The 13,415-nt window shown below is 50.9% G+C and overlaps 1 protein-coding gene across 1 annotated transcript in view; it reads right to left on the bottom strand.

The window, feature by feature from the left end:
• kif1c (kinesin family member 1C) overlaps positions 1-13,415 on the bottom strand; it is a gene marked incomplete at its 3' end in the record, with an annotated part of 128,756 nt that overhangs the window by 87,943 nt on the left and 27,398 nt on the right. Inside the window, 2 exon segments of the mRNA XM_046319964.1 lie at positions 51-127; positions 12,748-12,875. Coding sequence (XP_046175920.1) covers positions 51-127; positions 12,748-12,853 — 183 coding nt within the window.

Here is a 13,415-nt window from a genome sequence, read left to right as displayed (position 1 = left end):
AGAAGAGAGAAACTGTGGGTCATTGGGCTCACTGAGAGAGAGAATCTCACCGTAGTGTGTGACCAGTAAGAGTAGTCGAAGGTGAAACTCTTGCCTTCATTCTTGGGCTGTTTGGGGTTGGAGATGCCTGAAGAGGACAGGCAGGCGTTAGTACACACACACAGTAGTACAGACAAAGACACACACAGTGTTGATAAAGGCCTGGGGGTTAGGGTTGTGTGTCCTGAACAAACACCTAGCTCAGACCCTAACATCAACACACACCCTCTAACCCCCTAGACCCTAACCTCAACACACACCCTGAAACCCCCTCGCTCAGACCCTAACCTCAACACACACCCTCTAACCCCCTAGACCCTAACCTCAACACACACCCTCTAACCCCTAACCCCCTAGCTCAACCCCTAGACCCTAACCTCAACACACACCCTCTAACCCCTAGACCCTAACCTCAACACACACCCTGAACCCCTCGCTCAGACCCTAACCTCAACACACACCCTCTAACCCCTAGACCCTAACCTCAACACACACCCTCTAACCCCTAGCTCAGACCCTAACCTCAACACACACCCTCTAACCCCTAGACCCTAACCTCAACACACATCCTCTAACCCCCTAGCTCAGACCTTAACCTCAACACACACCCTCTAACCCCCTAGCTCAGACCCTAACCTCAACACACACCCTCTAACCCCCTAGACCCTAACCTCAACACACACCCTGAAACCCCCTCGCTCAGACCCTAACATCAACACACACCCTCTAACCCCTAGACCCTAACCTCAACACACACCCTGAAACCCCTCGCTCAGACCCTAACCTCAACACACACCCTCTAACCCCTCGCTCAGACCTTAACCTCAACACACACCCTCTAACCCCTAGACCCTAACCTCAGCACACACCCTCTAACCCCTAGCCTCAGACCTTAACCTCAACACACACCCTGAAACCCCCTCGCTCAGACCCTAACCTCAGCACACACCCTCTAACCCCTAGCCTCAGACCTTAACCTCAACACACACCCTCTAACCCCTAGACTCTAACCTCAACACACACCCTCTAACCCCCTAGACCCTAACCTCAGCACACACCCTCTAACCCCTAGCCTCAGACCTTAACCTCAACACACACCCTGAAACCCCTCGCTCAGACCCTAACCTCAGCACACACCCTCTAACCCCCAGCCTCAGACCTTAACCTCAACACACACCCTCTAACCCCCTAGACTCTAACCTCAACACACACCCTCTAACCCCCTAGACCCTAACCTCAACACACACCCTCTAACCCCTAGCTCAGACTCTAACCTCAACACACACCCTGAAACCCCCTCGCTCAGACCCTAAGCTCAACACACACCCTCTAACCCCCTAGCCTCAGACCCTAACCGCAACACACACCCTCTAACCCCTAGCTCAGACTCTAACCTCAACACACACCCTCTAACCCCCTAGCTCAGACCCTAACCTCAACACACACCCTCTAACCCCTAGACCCTAACCTCAACACACACCCTCTAACCCCCTAGCTCAGATCCTAACCTCAACACACACCCTCTAACCCCCTAGACCCTAACCTCAACACACACCCTCTAACCCCCTAGCTCAGACCCTAACCTCAACACACACCCTCTAACCCCCTAGACCCTAACCTCAACACACACCCTCTAACCCCCTAGCTCAGACCCTAACCTCAACACACACCCTCTAACCCCTAGACCCTAACCTCAACACACACCCTCTAACCCCCTAGCTCAGACTCTAACCTCAACACACACCCTGAAACCCCCTCGCTCTAACTCTAACCTCAACACACACCCTCTAACCCCTAGCTCAGACCCTAACCTCAGCACACACCCTCTAACCCCTAGATCCTAACCTCAACACACACCCTCTAACCCCCTAGCTCAGACCCTAACCTCAACACACACCCTCTAACCCCTAGCTCAGACCCTAACCTCAACACAACACACCCCCTAACCCCCTAGATCCTAACCTCAACACACACCCTCTAACCCCTAGATCCTCAGACCCTAACCCCCTAGATCAACACACACCCTCTAACACCCTAGCTCAGACCCTAACATCAACACACACCCTCTAACCCCCTAGCTCAGACCCTAACATCAACACACACCCTCTAACCCCCTAGCTCAGACCCTAACCTCAACATAAACCATAACCCCATTCGAACTGAATGTGCAGACTCTAGGGTCACATGACTGGCACAGGAATTCTGGGATTGCTGCTGAGGCCTGTTCCATGGGACGCATATGACACTCAGACACACACACACACTCAGACACACACACACACACTCAGACACACACACACACTCAGACACACACTCAGACACACACACAGACACTCAGACACACACACACACACTCAGACACACAAACACACACTCAGACACACACACACTCAGACACACACACACTCAGACACACACCACACTCAGACACACACACACTCAGACACACACACACTCAGACACACACACACTCAGACACACACACACTCAGACACACACTCAGACACACACACACTCAGACACACACACACTCAGACACACTCAGACACACACACACACACACACACTCAGACACACTCAGACACACACACACACTCAGACACACACACGAACAGACTCAGACACACACACACACACACACACACACACACACACACACACACTCAGACACACACACACACTCAGACACACTCAGACACACACACACACTCAGACACACACTCAGACACACACACACACTCAGACACACACACACACACACACTCAGACACACTCAGACACACACACGAACAGACTCAGACACACACACACTCAGACACACACACACACTCAGACACACACACACACACTCAGACACACACACACACACACTCAGACACACACACACACACACTCAGACACACTCAGACACACACACGAACAGACTCAGACACACACACACTCAGACACACACTCAGACACACACACACACTCAGACACTCAGACACACACTCAGACACACACACACACTCAGACACACACACACACTCAGACACACACACACACTCAGACACACACACACACTCAGACACACACACACACTCAGACACACACACTCAGACACACACTCACACTCAGACACACACACACACACACACACACACTCAGACACACTCAGACACACACACGAACAGACTCAGACACACACACACTCAGACACACACACACTCAGACACACACACACACACACACACTCAGACACACACACACACACACACACACTCAGACACACTCAGACACACACACGAACAGACTCAGACACACACTCAGACACACACTCAGACACACACTCAGACACACACTCAGACACACACTCAGACACACACTCAGACACACACACACACTCAGACACACACACACACTCAGACACACACTCAGACACACACACACACACTCAGACACACACACACACTCAGACACACACACACACACACTCAGACACACACACACACTCAGACACACACACACACACTCAGACACACACTCAGACACACACTCAGACACACACTCAGACACACACTCAGACACACACTCAGACACAGACACACACTCAGACACACACTCAGACACACACTCAGACACACACTCAGACACAGACACACACTCAGACACACTCAGACACACACTCAGACACAGACACACACTCAGACACAGACACACACTCAGACACACACTCAGACACACACACACTCAGACACACACACACACACACACTCAGACACTCACACACACAGACACACACACGAACAGACTCAGACACACACACACTCAGACACACACTCAGACACACACTCAGACAGACACTCAGACAGACACTCAGACACACACTCAGACTGACACACACACACACACACTCAGACACACACACAGACACACACACACTCAGACACACACACACTCAGACACACACACACTCAGACACACACACACTCAGACACACACTCAGACACACACACACTCAGACACACACACACTCAGACACACACACACTCAGACACACTCAGACACACTCAGACACACTCAGACACTCAGACACACACACACTCAGACACACACTCAGACACACACACACTCAGACACACACACACTCAGACACACTCACACGAACAGACTCAGACACACGAACAGACTCAGACACACACACACACTCAGACACACACACACACTCAGACACACACACACACTCAGACACACACACACACTCAGACACACACACACACTCAGACACACACACACACTCAGACACACACACACACTCAGACACACACACACACTCAGACACACACACACACACACACACTCAGACACACACACACACACACACACACACACACACACACACACACACACACACACACACACACACATACATACACAGGGTTTATTTATAGGCTCAGAGAGGGGTGCAGATCTCTGGCACTCTGACAACACAGAGAGCCTGACTCACTCAGCCTCACCCTGAACACACACACACTCAGACACACACACACACACACTCACTCAGCCTCACCCTGAACACACACACACTCATACACACACACACACACACACTCAGACACACACACGAACAGACTCAGACACACACACACTCAGACACACACACACACTCAGACACACACACACACACACACACTCAGACACACACACACACACACTCAGACACACACACACAGACACACACACACAGACACACACTCAGACACACACTCAGACACACACTCAGACACAGACACACACTCAGACACACACACACACTCAGACACACACTCAGACACACACTCAGACACACACTCAGACACACACTCAGACACAGACACACACTCAGACACACTCAGACACACACTCAGACACAGACACACACTCAGACACAGACACACACTCAGACACACACTCAGACACACACACACTCAGACACACACACACACACACACTCAGACACTCACACACACACACACACACTCAGACACACACACGAACAGACTCAGACACACACACACTCAGACACACTCAGACACACACTCAGACAGACACTCAGACACACACTCAGACTGACACACACACACACACACTCAGACACACACACAGACACACACACACTCAGACACACACACACTCAGACACACACACACTCAGACACACACACACTCAGACACACACTCAGACACACACTCAGACACACACACACTCAGACACACACACACTCAGACACACACACACTCAGACACACTCAGACACACTCAGACACACACACACACACACACACACTCAGACACACACACTGACACACACACACTCAGACACACACTCAGACACACACTCAGACACACACACACTCAGACACACACACACTCAGACACACTCAGAACAGACTCAGACACACGAACAGACTCAGACACACACACACACTCAGACACACACACACACTCAGACACACACACACACTCACACACACACACACACAGACACACACACACACACACACACACAGACACACACACACACACACACACACACAGCACAGGGTTTACACACACACACACAGACACACACACACACACACACACACACACACACACACACACACACACACACACACACACACACACACACACACACACACACACACACACACACACACATACATACAGCCAGGGTTTATTTATAGGCTCAGAGAGGGGTGCTTTGCTTTGATCTCTGGCACTCTGATGCAACACAGAGAGCCTGACTCACTCAGCCTCACCCTGAACACACACACACTCAGACACACACACACACACACTCACTCAGCCTCACCCTGAACACACACACACTCATACACACACACACACACACTCAGCCTCACCCTGAACACACACACACTCAGCCTCACCCTGAACACACACACACACACACACACACACACACACACACACACACACACACACACACACACACACACACACACACACACACACACACACACACACACACACACTATGTTGGAGATTTTATACAATCACCATGACGGGGAGAGAGCACCCTACAGAGAGAAGGGGAGTGGAGGAGTGTACCCTACAGAGAGAAGGGGAGTGTACCCTACAGAGAGAAGGGGAGTGGAGGAGTGTACCCTACAGAGAGAAGGGGAGTGGAGGAGTGTACCCTACAGAGAGAAGGGGAGTGGAGGAGTGTACCCTACAGAGAGAAGGGGAGTGGAGGAGTGTACCCTACAGAGAGAAGGGGAGTGGAGGAGTGTACCCTACAGAGAGAAGGGGAGTGTACCCTACAGAGAGAAGGGGAGTGGAGGAGTGTACCCTACAGAGAGAAGGGGAGTGGAGGAGTGTACCCTACAGAGAGAAGGGGAGTGAAATTCCTCCACCGTGATGTGAGAGACTGATCAATAACTACAGGAAGTGTTTGGTTGGAGTCATTACAGCTAAACGTGGCACCCCCAGTTATTGAGAGTAAGGGGGAAGTGGCACCCCCAGTTATTGAGAGTAAGGGGGAAGTGGCACCCCCAGTTATTGAGAGTAAGGGGGAAGTGGCACCCCCAGTTATTGAGAGTAAGGGGGAAGTGGCACCCCCAGTTATTGAGAGTAAGGGGGAAGTGGCACCCCCAGTTATTGAGAGTAAGGGGCAAGTGGCACCCCCAGTTATTGAGAGTAAGGGGGAAGTGGCACCCCCAGTTATTGAGAGTAAGGGGGAAGTGGCACCCCCAGTTATTGAGAGTAAGGGGGAAGTGACACCACCAGTTATTGAGAGTAAGGGGGAAGTGGCACCCCCAGTTATTGAGAGTAAGGGGGAAGTGGCACCCCCAGTTATTGAGAGTAAGGGGGAAGTGGCACCCCCAGTTATTGAGAGTAAGGGAGAAGTGGCACCCCAGTTATTGAGAGTAAGGGGGAAGTGGCACCCCAGTTATTGAGAGTAAGAGGGAAGTGGCACCCCAGGTATTGAGAGTAAGGGGGAAGTGGCACCCCCAGTTAATGAGAGTAAGGGGGAAGTGGCACCACCAGTTATTGAGAGTAAGGGGAAGTGGCACCCCCAGTTATTGAGAGTAAGGGGGAAGTGGCACCCCCAGTTATTGAGAGTAAGGGGGAAGTGGCACCCCCAGTTATTGAGAGTAAGGGGAAGTGGCACCCCCAGTTATTGAGAGTAAGGCGGAAGTGGCACCCCCAGATATTGAGAGTAAGGGGGAAGTGGCACCCCCAGTTATTGAGAGTAAGGGGGAAGTGGCACCCCCAGTTATTGAGAGTAAGGGGGAAGTGGCACCACCAGTTATTGAGAGTAAGGGGAAGTGGCACCCCCAGTTATTGAGAGTAAGGGGGAAGTGGCACCCCCAGTTATTGAGAGTAAGGGGGCTTTTTAACACAGGGGAAGTGGCACCCCCAGTTATTGAGTGTAAGAGGGAAGTGGCACCCCCAGTTATTGAGAGTAAGGGGGAAGCAGCACCACCAGTTATTGAGAGTAAGGGGGAAGCAGCACCACCAGTTATTGAGAGTAAGGGGGCTTTTTAACACAGGGGAAGTGGCACCCCCAGTTATTGAGAGTAAGGGGGAAGCAGCACCACCAGTTATTGAGTGTAAGGGGGAAGTGGCACCACCAGTTATTGAGAGTAAGGGGGCTTTTTAACACGGGGGAAGTGGCACCCCCAGTTATTGAGTGTAAGGGGGAAGTGGCACCCCCAGTTATTGAGAGTAAGGGGGAAGCAGCACCACCAGTTATTGAGAGTAAGGGGGAAGCAGCACCACCAGTTATTGAGAGTAAGGGGGAAGCAGCACCACCAGTTATTGAGAGTAAGGGGGCTTTTTAACACAGGGGAAGTGGCACCCCCAGTTATTGAGTGTAAGGGGGAAGTGGCACCCCCAGTTATTGAGAGTAAGGGGGAAGTGGCACCACCAGTTATTGAGAGTAAGGGGGAAGTGGCACCACCAGTTATTGAGAGTAAGGGGGAAGTGGCACCACCAGTTATTGAGAGTAAGGGGGAAGTGACACCACCAGTTATTGAGAGTCCTCCTCCCAGAGCGCTAAGAACCTTGGCGTGATCCTGGACAACACCCTGTCGTTCTCAACCAACATCAAGGCGGTGGCCCGTTCCTGTAGGGTCATGCTCTACAACAGCCGCAGAGTACGACCCTGCCTCACACAGGAAGCGGTGCAGGTCCTAATCCAGGCACTTGTCATCTCCCGTCTGGATTACTGCAACTCGCTGTTGGCTAGGCTCCCTGCCTGTGCCATTAAACCCCTTCAACTCATCCAGAACGCCGCAGCCCGTCTGGTGTTCAACCTTCCCAAGTTCTCTCACGTCACCCCGCTCCTCCGTTCTCTCCACTGGCTTCCAGTTGAAGCTCGCATCCGCTACAAGACCATGGTGCTTGCCTACGGAGCTGTGAGGGGAACGGCACCTCAGTACCTCCAGGCTCTGATCAGGCCCTACACCCAAACAAGGGCACTGCGTTCATCCACCTCTGGCCTGCTCGCCTCCCTACCACTGAGGAAGTACAGCTCCCGCTCAGCCCAGTCAAAACTGTTCGCTGCTCTGGCCCCCCAATGGTGGAACAAACTCCCTCACGACGCCAGGACAGCGGAGTCAATCACCACCTTCCGGAGACACCTGAAACCCCACCTCTTTAAGGAATACCTAGGATAGGATAAGTAATCCCTCTCACCCCCCCCTTTAAGATTTAGATGCACTATTGTAAAGTGACTGTTCCACTGGATGTCATAAGGTGAATGCACCAATTTGTAAGTCGCTCTGGATAAGAGCGTCTGCTAAATGACTTAAATGTAAATGTAAGTGACACCACCAGTTATTGAGAGTAAGGGGGCTTTTTAACACAGGGGAAGTGTTGCATAACTTTGTTAAATAAATAAGTACACATTTATTTATTTTTTTGTTCCCTTTATCTAATATTTTATTTGGTGTTTTGGTTGAATATCTGATAACATTGACAATCAAAAACATGCAAAAATAGAGAAAATCAGAACTTCAGCCAGTGACCTGTTTTATCTTCAGGGTTCATATGGAAATTGGCAGCTTCATTAAATAGTACCCGCAACGTCAACAGTGAAGAGGCGACTCCAGGATACCGCCCTTCTAGGCAGAGTTGCCAAGAAAACGCCATATCAGACTGGCCAAGAAAAATAAAAGATTAAGATGAGCAAAAGAACACAGACACTGGACAGAGGAACTCTGTCTAGAAGGCCCGCATCCCGGAGTCGCCTCTTCACTGTTGACGTTGAGACTGGACAGAGGAACTCTGCCTAGAAGGCCAGCATCCTGGAGTCACCTCTTCACTGTTGACGTTGAGACTGGACAGAGGAACTCTGCCTAGAAGGCCAGCATCCTGGAGTCACCTCTTCACTGTTGACGTTGAGACTGGACAGAGGAACTCTGCCTAGAAGGCCAGCATCCTGGAGTCACCTCTTCACTGTTGACGTTGAGACTGGACAGAGGAACTCTGCCTAGAAGGCCAGCATCACAGAGTCGCCTCTTCACTGTTGACGTTGACACTGGACAGAGGAACTCTGCCTAGAAGGCCAGCATCCCGGAGTCGCCTCTTCACTGTTGACGTTGAGACTGGACAGAGGAACTCTGTCTAGAAGGCCAGCATCCCGGAGTCGCCTCTTCACTGTTGACGTTGAGACTGGACAGAGGAACTCTGTCTAGAAGGCCAGCATCCCGGAGTCGCCTCTTCACTGTTGACGTTGAGACTGGACAGAGGAACTCTGCCTAGAAGGCCAGCATCCCAGAGTCGCCTCTTCACTGTTGACGTTGACACTGGACAGAGGAACTCTGCCTAGAAGGCCCGCATCCCGGAGTCGCCTCTTCACTGTTGACGTTGAGACTGGACAGAGGAACTCTGTCTAGAAGGCCCGCATCCCGGAGTCGCCTCTTCACTGTTGACGTTGAGACTGGACAGAGGAACTTGACCCGCATCCCGGAGTTGACGTTGACACTGGACAGAGGAACTCTGTCTAGAAGGCCCGCATCCCGGAGTCGCCTCTTCACTGTTGACGTTGAGACTGGACAGAGGAACTCTGTCTAGAAGGCCAGCATCCCGGAGTCGCCTCTTCACTGTTGACGTTGAGACTGGACAGAGGAACTCTGCCTAGAAGGCCAGCATCCCAGAGTCGCCCCTTCACTGTTGACGTTGACACTGGACAGAGGAACTCTGCCTAGAAGGCCCGCATCCCGGAGTCGCCTCTTCACTGTTGATCACTGGACAGAGGAACTCTGTCTAGAAGGCCCGCATCCCGGAGTCGCCTCTTCACTGTTGACGTTGAGACTGGACAGAGGAACTCTGTCTAGAAGGCCCGCATCCCGGAGTCGCCTCTTCACTGTTGACGTTGACACTGGACAGAGGAACTCTGTCTAGAAGGCCCGCATCCCGGAGTCGCCTCTTCACTGTTGACGTTGAGACTGGACAGAGGAACTCTGTCTAGAAGGCCAGCATCCCGGAGTCGCCTCTTCACTGTTGACGTTGAGACTGGACAGAGGAACTCTGCCTAGAAGGCCAGCATCCCAGAGTCGCCCCTTCACTGTTGACGTTGACACTGGACAGAGGAACTCTGCCTAGAAGGCCCGCATCCCGGAGTCGCCTCTTCACTGTTGACGTTGACACTGGACAGAGGAACTCTGTCTAGAATGCCAGCATCCCGGAGTCGCCTCTTCACTGTTGACGTTGACACTGGACAGAGGAACTCTGTCTAGAAGGCCCGCATCCCGGAGTCGCCTCTTCACTGTTGACGTTGAGACTGGACAGAGGAACTCTGTCTAGAAGGCCCGCATCCCGGAGTCGCCTCTTCACTGTTGACGTTGAGACTGGACAGAGGAACTCTGTCTAGAAGGCCCGCATCCCGGAGTCGCCTCTTCACTGTTGACGTTGAGACTGGACAGAGGAACTCTGTCTAGAAGGCCCGCATCCCGGAGTCGCCTCTTCACTGTTGACGTTGAGACTGGACAGAGGAACTCTGTCTAGAAGGCCCGCATCCCGGAGTCGCCTCTTCACTGTTGACGTTGAGACTGGTGTTATGCGGGTACTATTTAATGAAGCTGCCAGTTGAGGACTTGTGAGGCGTCTGTTTCTCAAACTAGACACTCTAATGTACTTGTCCTCTTGCTCAGTTGTGCATCGGGGCCTCCCACTCCTCTTTCTCTTCTGGTTAGAGCCAGTTCGCGCTGTTCTGTGAAGGGAGTAGTATACAGAGGGAGGCGTTTTGTCCCAGGGTCCTTAGCTTAGTTGAGCTTTGGGAACTATGGTGTTGAACGCTGAGCTGTAGTCAATGAATAGCATTCTCACATAGGTGTTCCTTTTGTCCAGGTGGGAAAGGGCAGTGTGGAGTGCAATAGAGACTGCATCATCTGTGGATCTGTTTGAGTGGTATGCAAATTGGAGTGGGTCTTGGGTTTCTGGGATAATGCTGTTGATGTGAGCCATTACCAGCCTTTCAAAGCACTTCATGGCTATGGAAGTGAGTGCTCCGGGTCTGTAGTCATTTAGGCAGGTTGCCTTTGTGTTCTTGGGCACAGGGACTATGGTGGTCTGCTTGAAACATGTTGGTATTACAGACTCAGTCAGGGACATGTTGAAAATGTCAGTGAAGACACAGCGTGATCACACCATCGTCCGGAACAGCTGCTGCTCTCATGTATGTCTCAGTGTTGCTTGCCTCAAAGCCAGCAGATAAGTAATTTCGCTCGTCTGGTAGGTTCGTGTCACTGGGCAGCTCTCGGCTGTGCTTCCCTTTGTAGTCTGTAACAGTTTGTAAGCCCTGCCACATAAGACGAGCGTCGGAGCCGGTGTAATACGATTCAATCTTAGTCCCGTATTGAGGCTTTGCCTGTTTCATGTTTTTTCCTGTTTTTTTCCATTGTGTCCATGTCTGAAATGTTCTGTACAAATAACACTTGATTTCATTTGATCTGGACTAGACCATCTCTCTCTAGATGGGGGTATTCTGAACTAGACCATCTCTCTCTAGATGGGGGTATTCTGGACTAGACCATCTCTCTCTAGAGGGGGGTATTCTGGACTAGACCATCTCTCTCTAGAGGGGGGTATTCTGGACTAGACCATCTCTCTCTACATTTACATTTACATTTAAGTCATTTAGCAGACGCTCTTATCCAGAGCGACTTACAAATTCGTGCATTCACCTTATGACATCCAGTGGAACAGTCACTTTACAATAGTGCATCTAAATCTTAAAGGGGGGTGGGGATGAGAAGGATTACTTATCCTATCCTAGGTATTCCTTAAAGAGGTGGGGTTTCAGGTGTCTCCGGAAGGTGGTGATTGACTCTAGAGGGGTTATTCTGGACTAGACCATCTATCTCTAGATGGGGGTATTCTGGACTAGACCATCTCTCTCTAGAGGGGTTATGCAAATCACTCGGAGAACAACCAGACCTCAACTGTGGGATTTAGGCAAATGCTCAGTGTGTGTGTTGTACACAGTCAATTGCAGACAGTAGACAGAGCAGAGGAAGGTTGAGCAGACTGTTCAGAGCTGCTGAACCCAGGGTCACACACACTTCTCCTGTAGTGCACACTTGCACACTTTCTCACATGGGTTTACCAATGTTAAAAACTCCCTCCAGCCAAAGTCTTCACCAATCATATGCTTTTAAATCCATATGCACACCTTGGGGGAATCGTGACTGTGTGTGTGGTGTGTGTGTGTGTTACTTACAGGTGGAGTTGCCCTGCATCTGTATAACACACTTGGCATCTCGGCTGGTCTCCCGGGAGTTGAAAGGTCGCACGCGTACTGCCACCTTCACTGAGGCTCCTGCCATCCTCACCTCTGACCCCTTACCCCTAGAACACAGAACACATCTTTAGAACACAGAACACATCTTTAGAACACAGAACACGTCTTTAAAACAGGGAACTTTGCCTTCCTATTCCCTGTGTCCTACATCTGAGCAGCTAACCGATCGCTGCAGCTGTACATAGTCTATCTGTAAATAGCCCACCCATTTTTACCTACCTCATCCCCATACTGTTTATATTTATTTACTTTTCTGCTCTTTTGCACAACAATATCTCTACCTGTACATGACCATCTGATCATCTATCACTCCAGTGTTAATCTGCAATATTGTATTATTCGCCTACCTCCTCGTGCCTTTTGCACACAATGTATATAGACTCCCCTTTTTTTCTACTGTGTTATTGACTTGTTAATTGTTTACTCCATGTGTAACTCTGTGTTGTCTGTTCACACTGCTATGCTTTATCTTGGCCAGGTCGCAGTTGCAAATGAGAACTTGTTCATAACTAGCCTACCTGGTTAAATAAAGGTGTTCTCAACTAGCCTACCTGGTTAAATAAAGGTGAAATATTTTTTTTTTTTTA

This window comes from Oncorhynchus gorbuscha, linkage group LG21 (assembly GCF_021184085.1).
Source record: "Oncorhynchus gorbuscha isolate QuinsamMale2020 ecotype Even-year linkage group LG21, OgorEven_v1.0, whole genome shotgun sequence".
NCBI classification, from domain to species: domain Eukaryota; kingdom Metazoa; phylum Chordata; class Actinopteri; order Salmoniformes; family Salmonidae; genus Oncorhynchus; species Oncorhynchus gorbuscha.
This window is presented reverse-complemented; position numbering and strand designations above follow the sequence as displayed.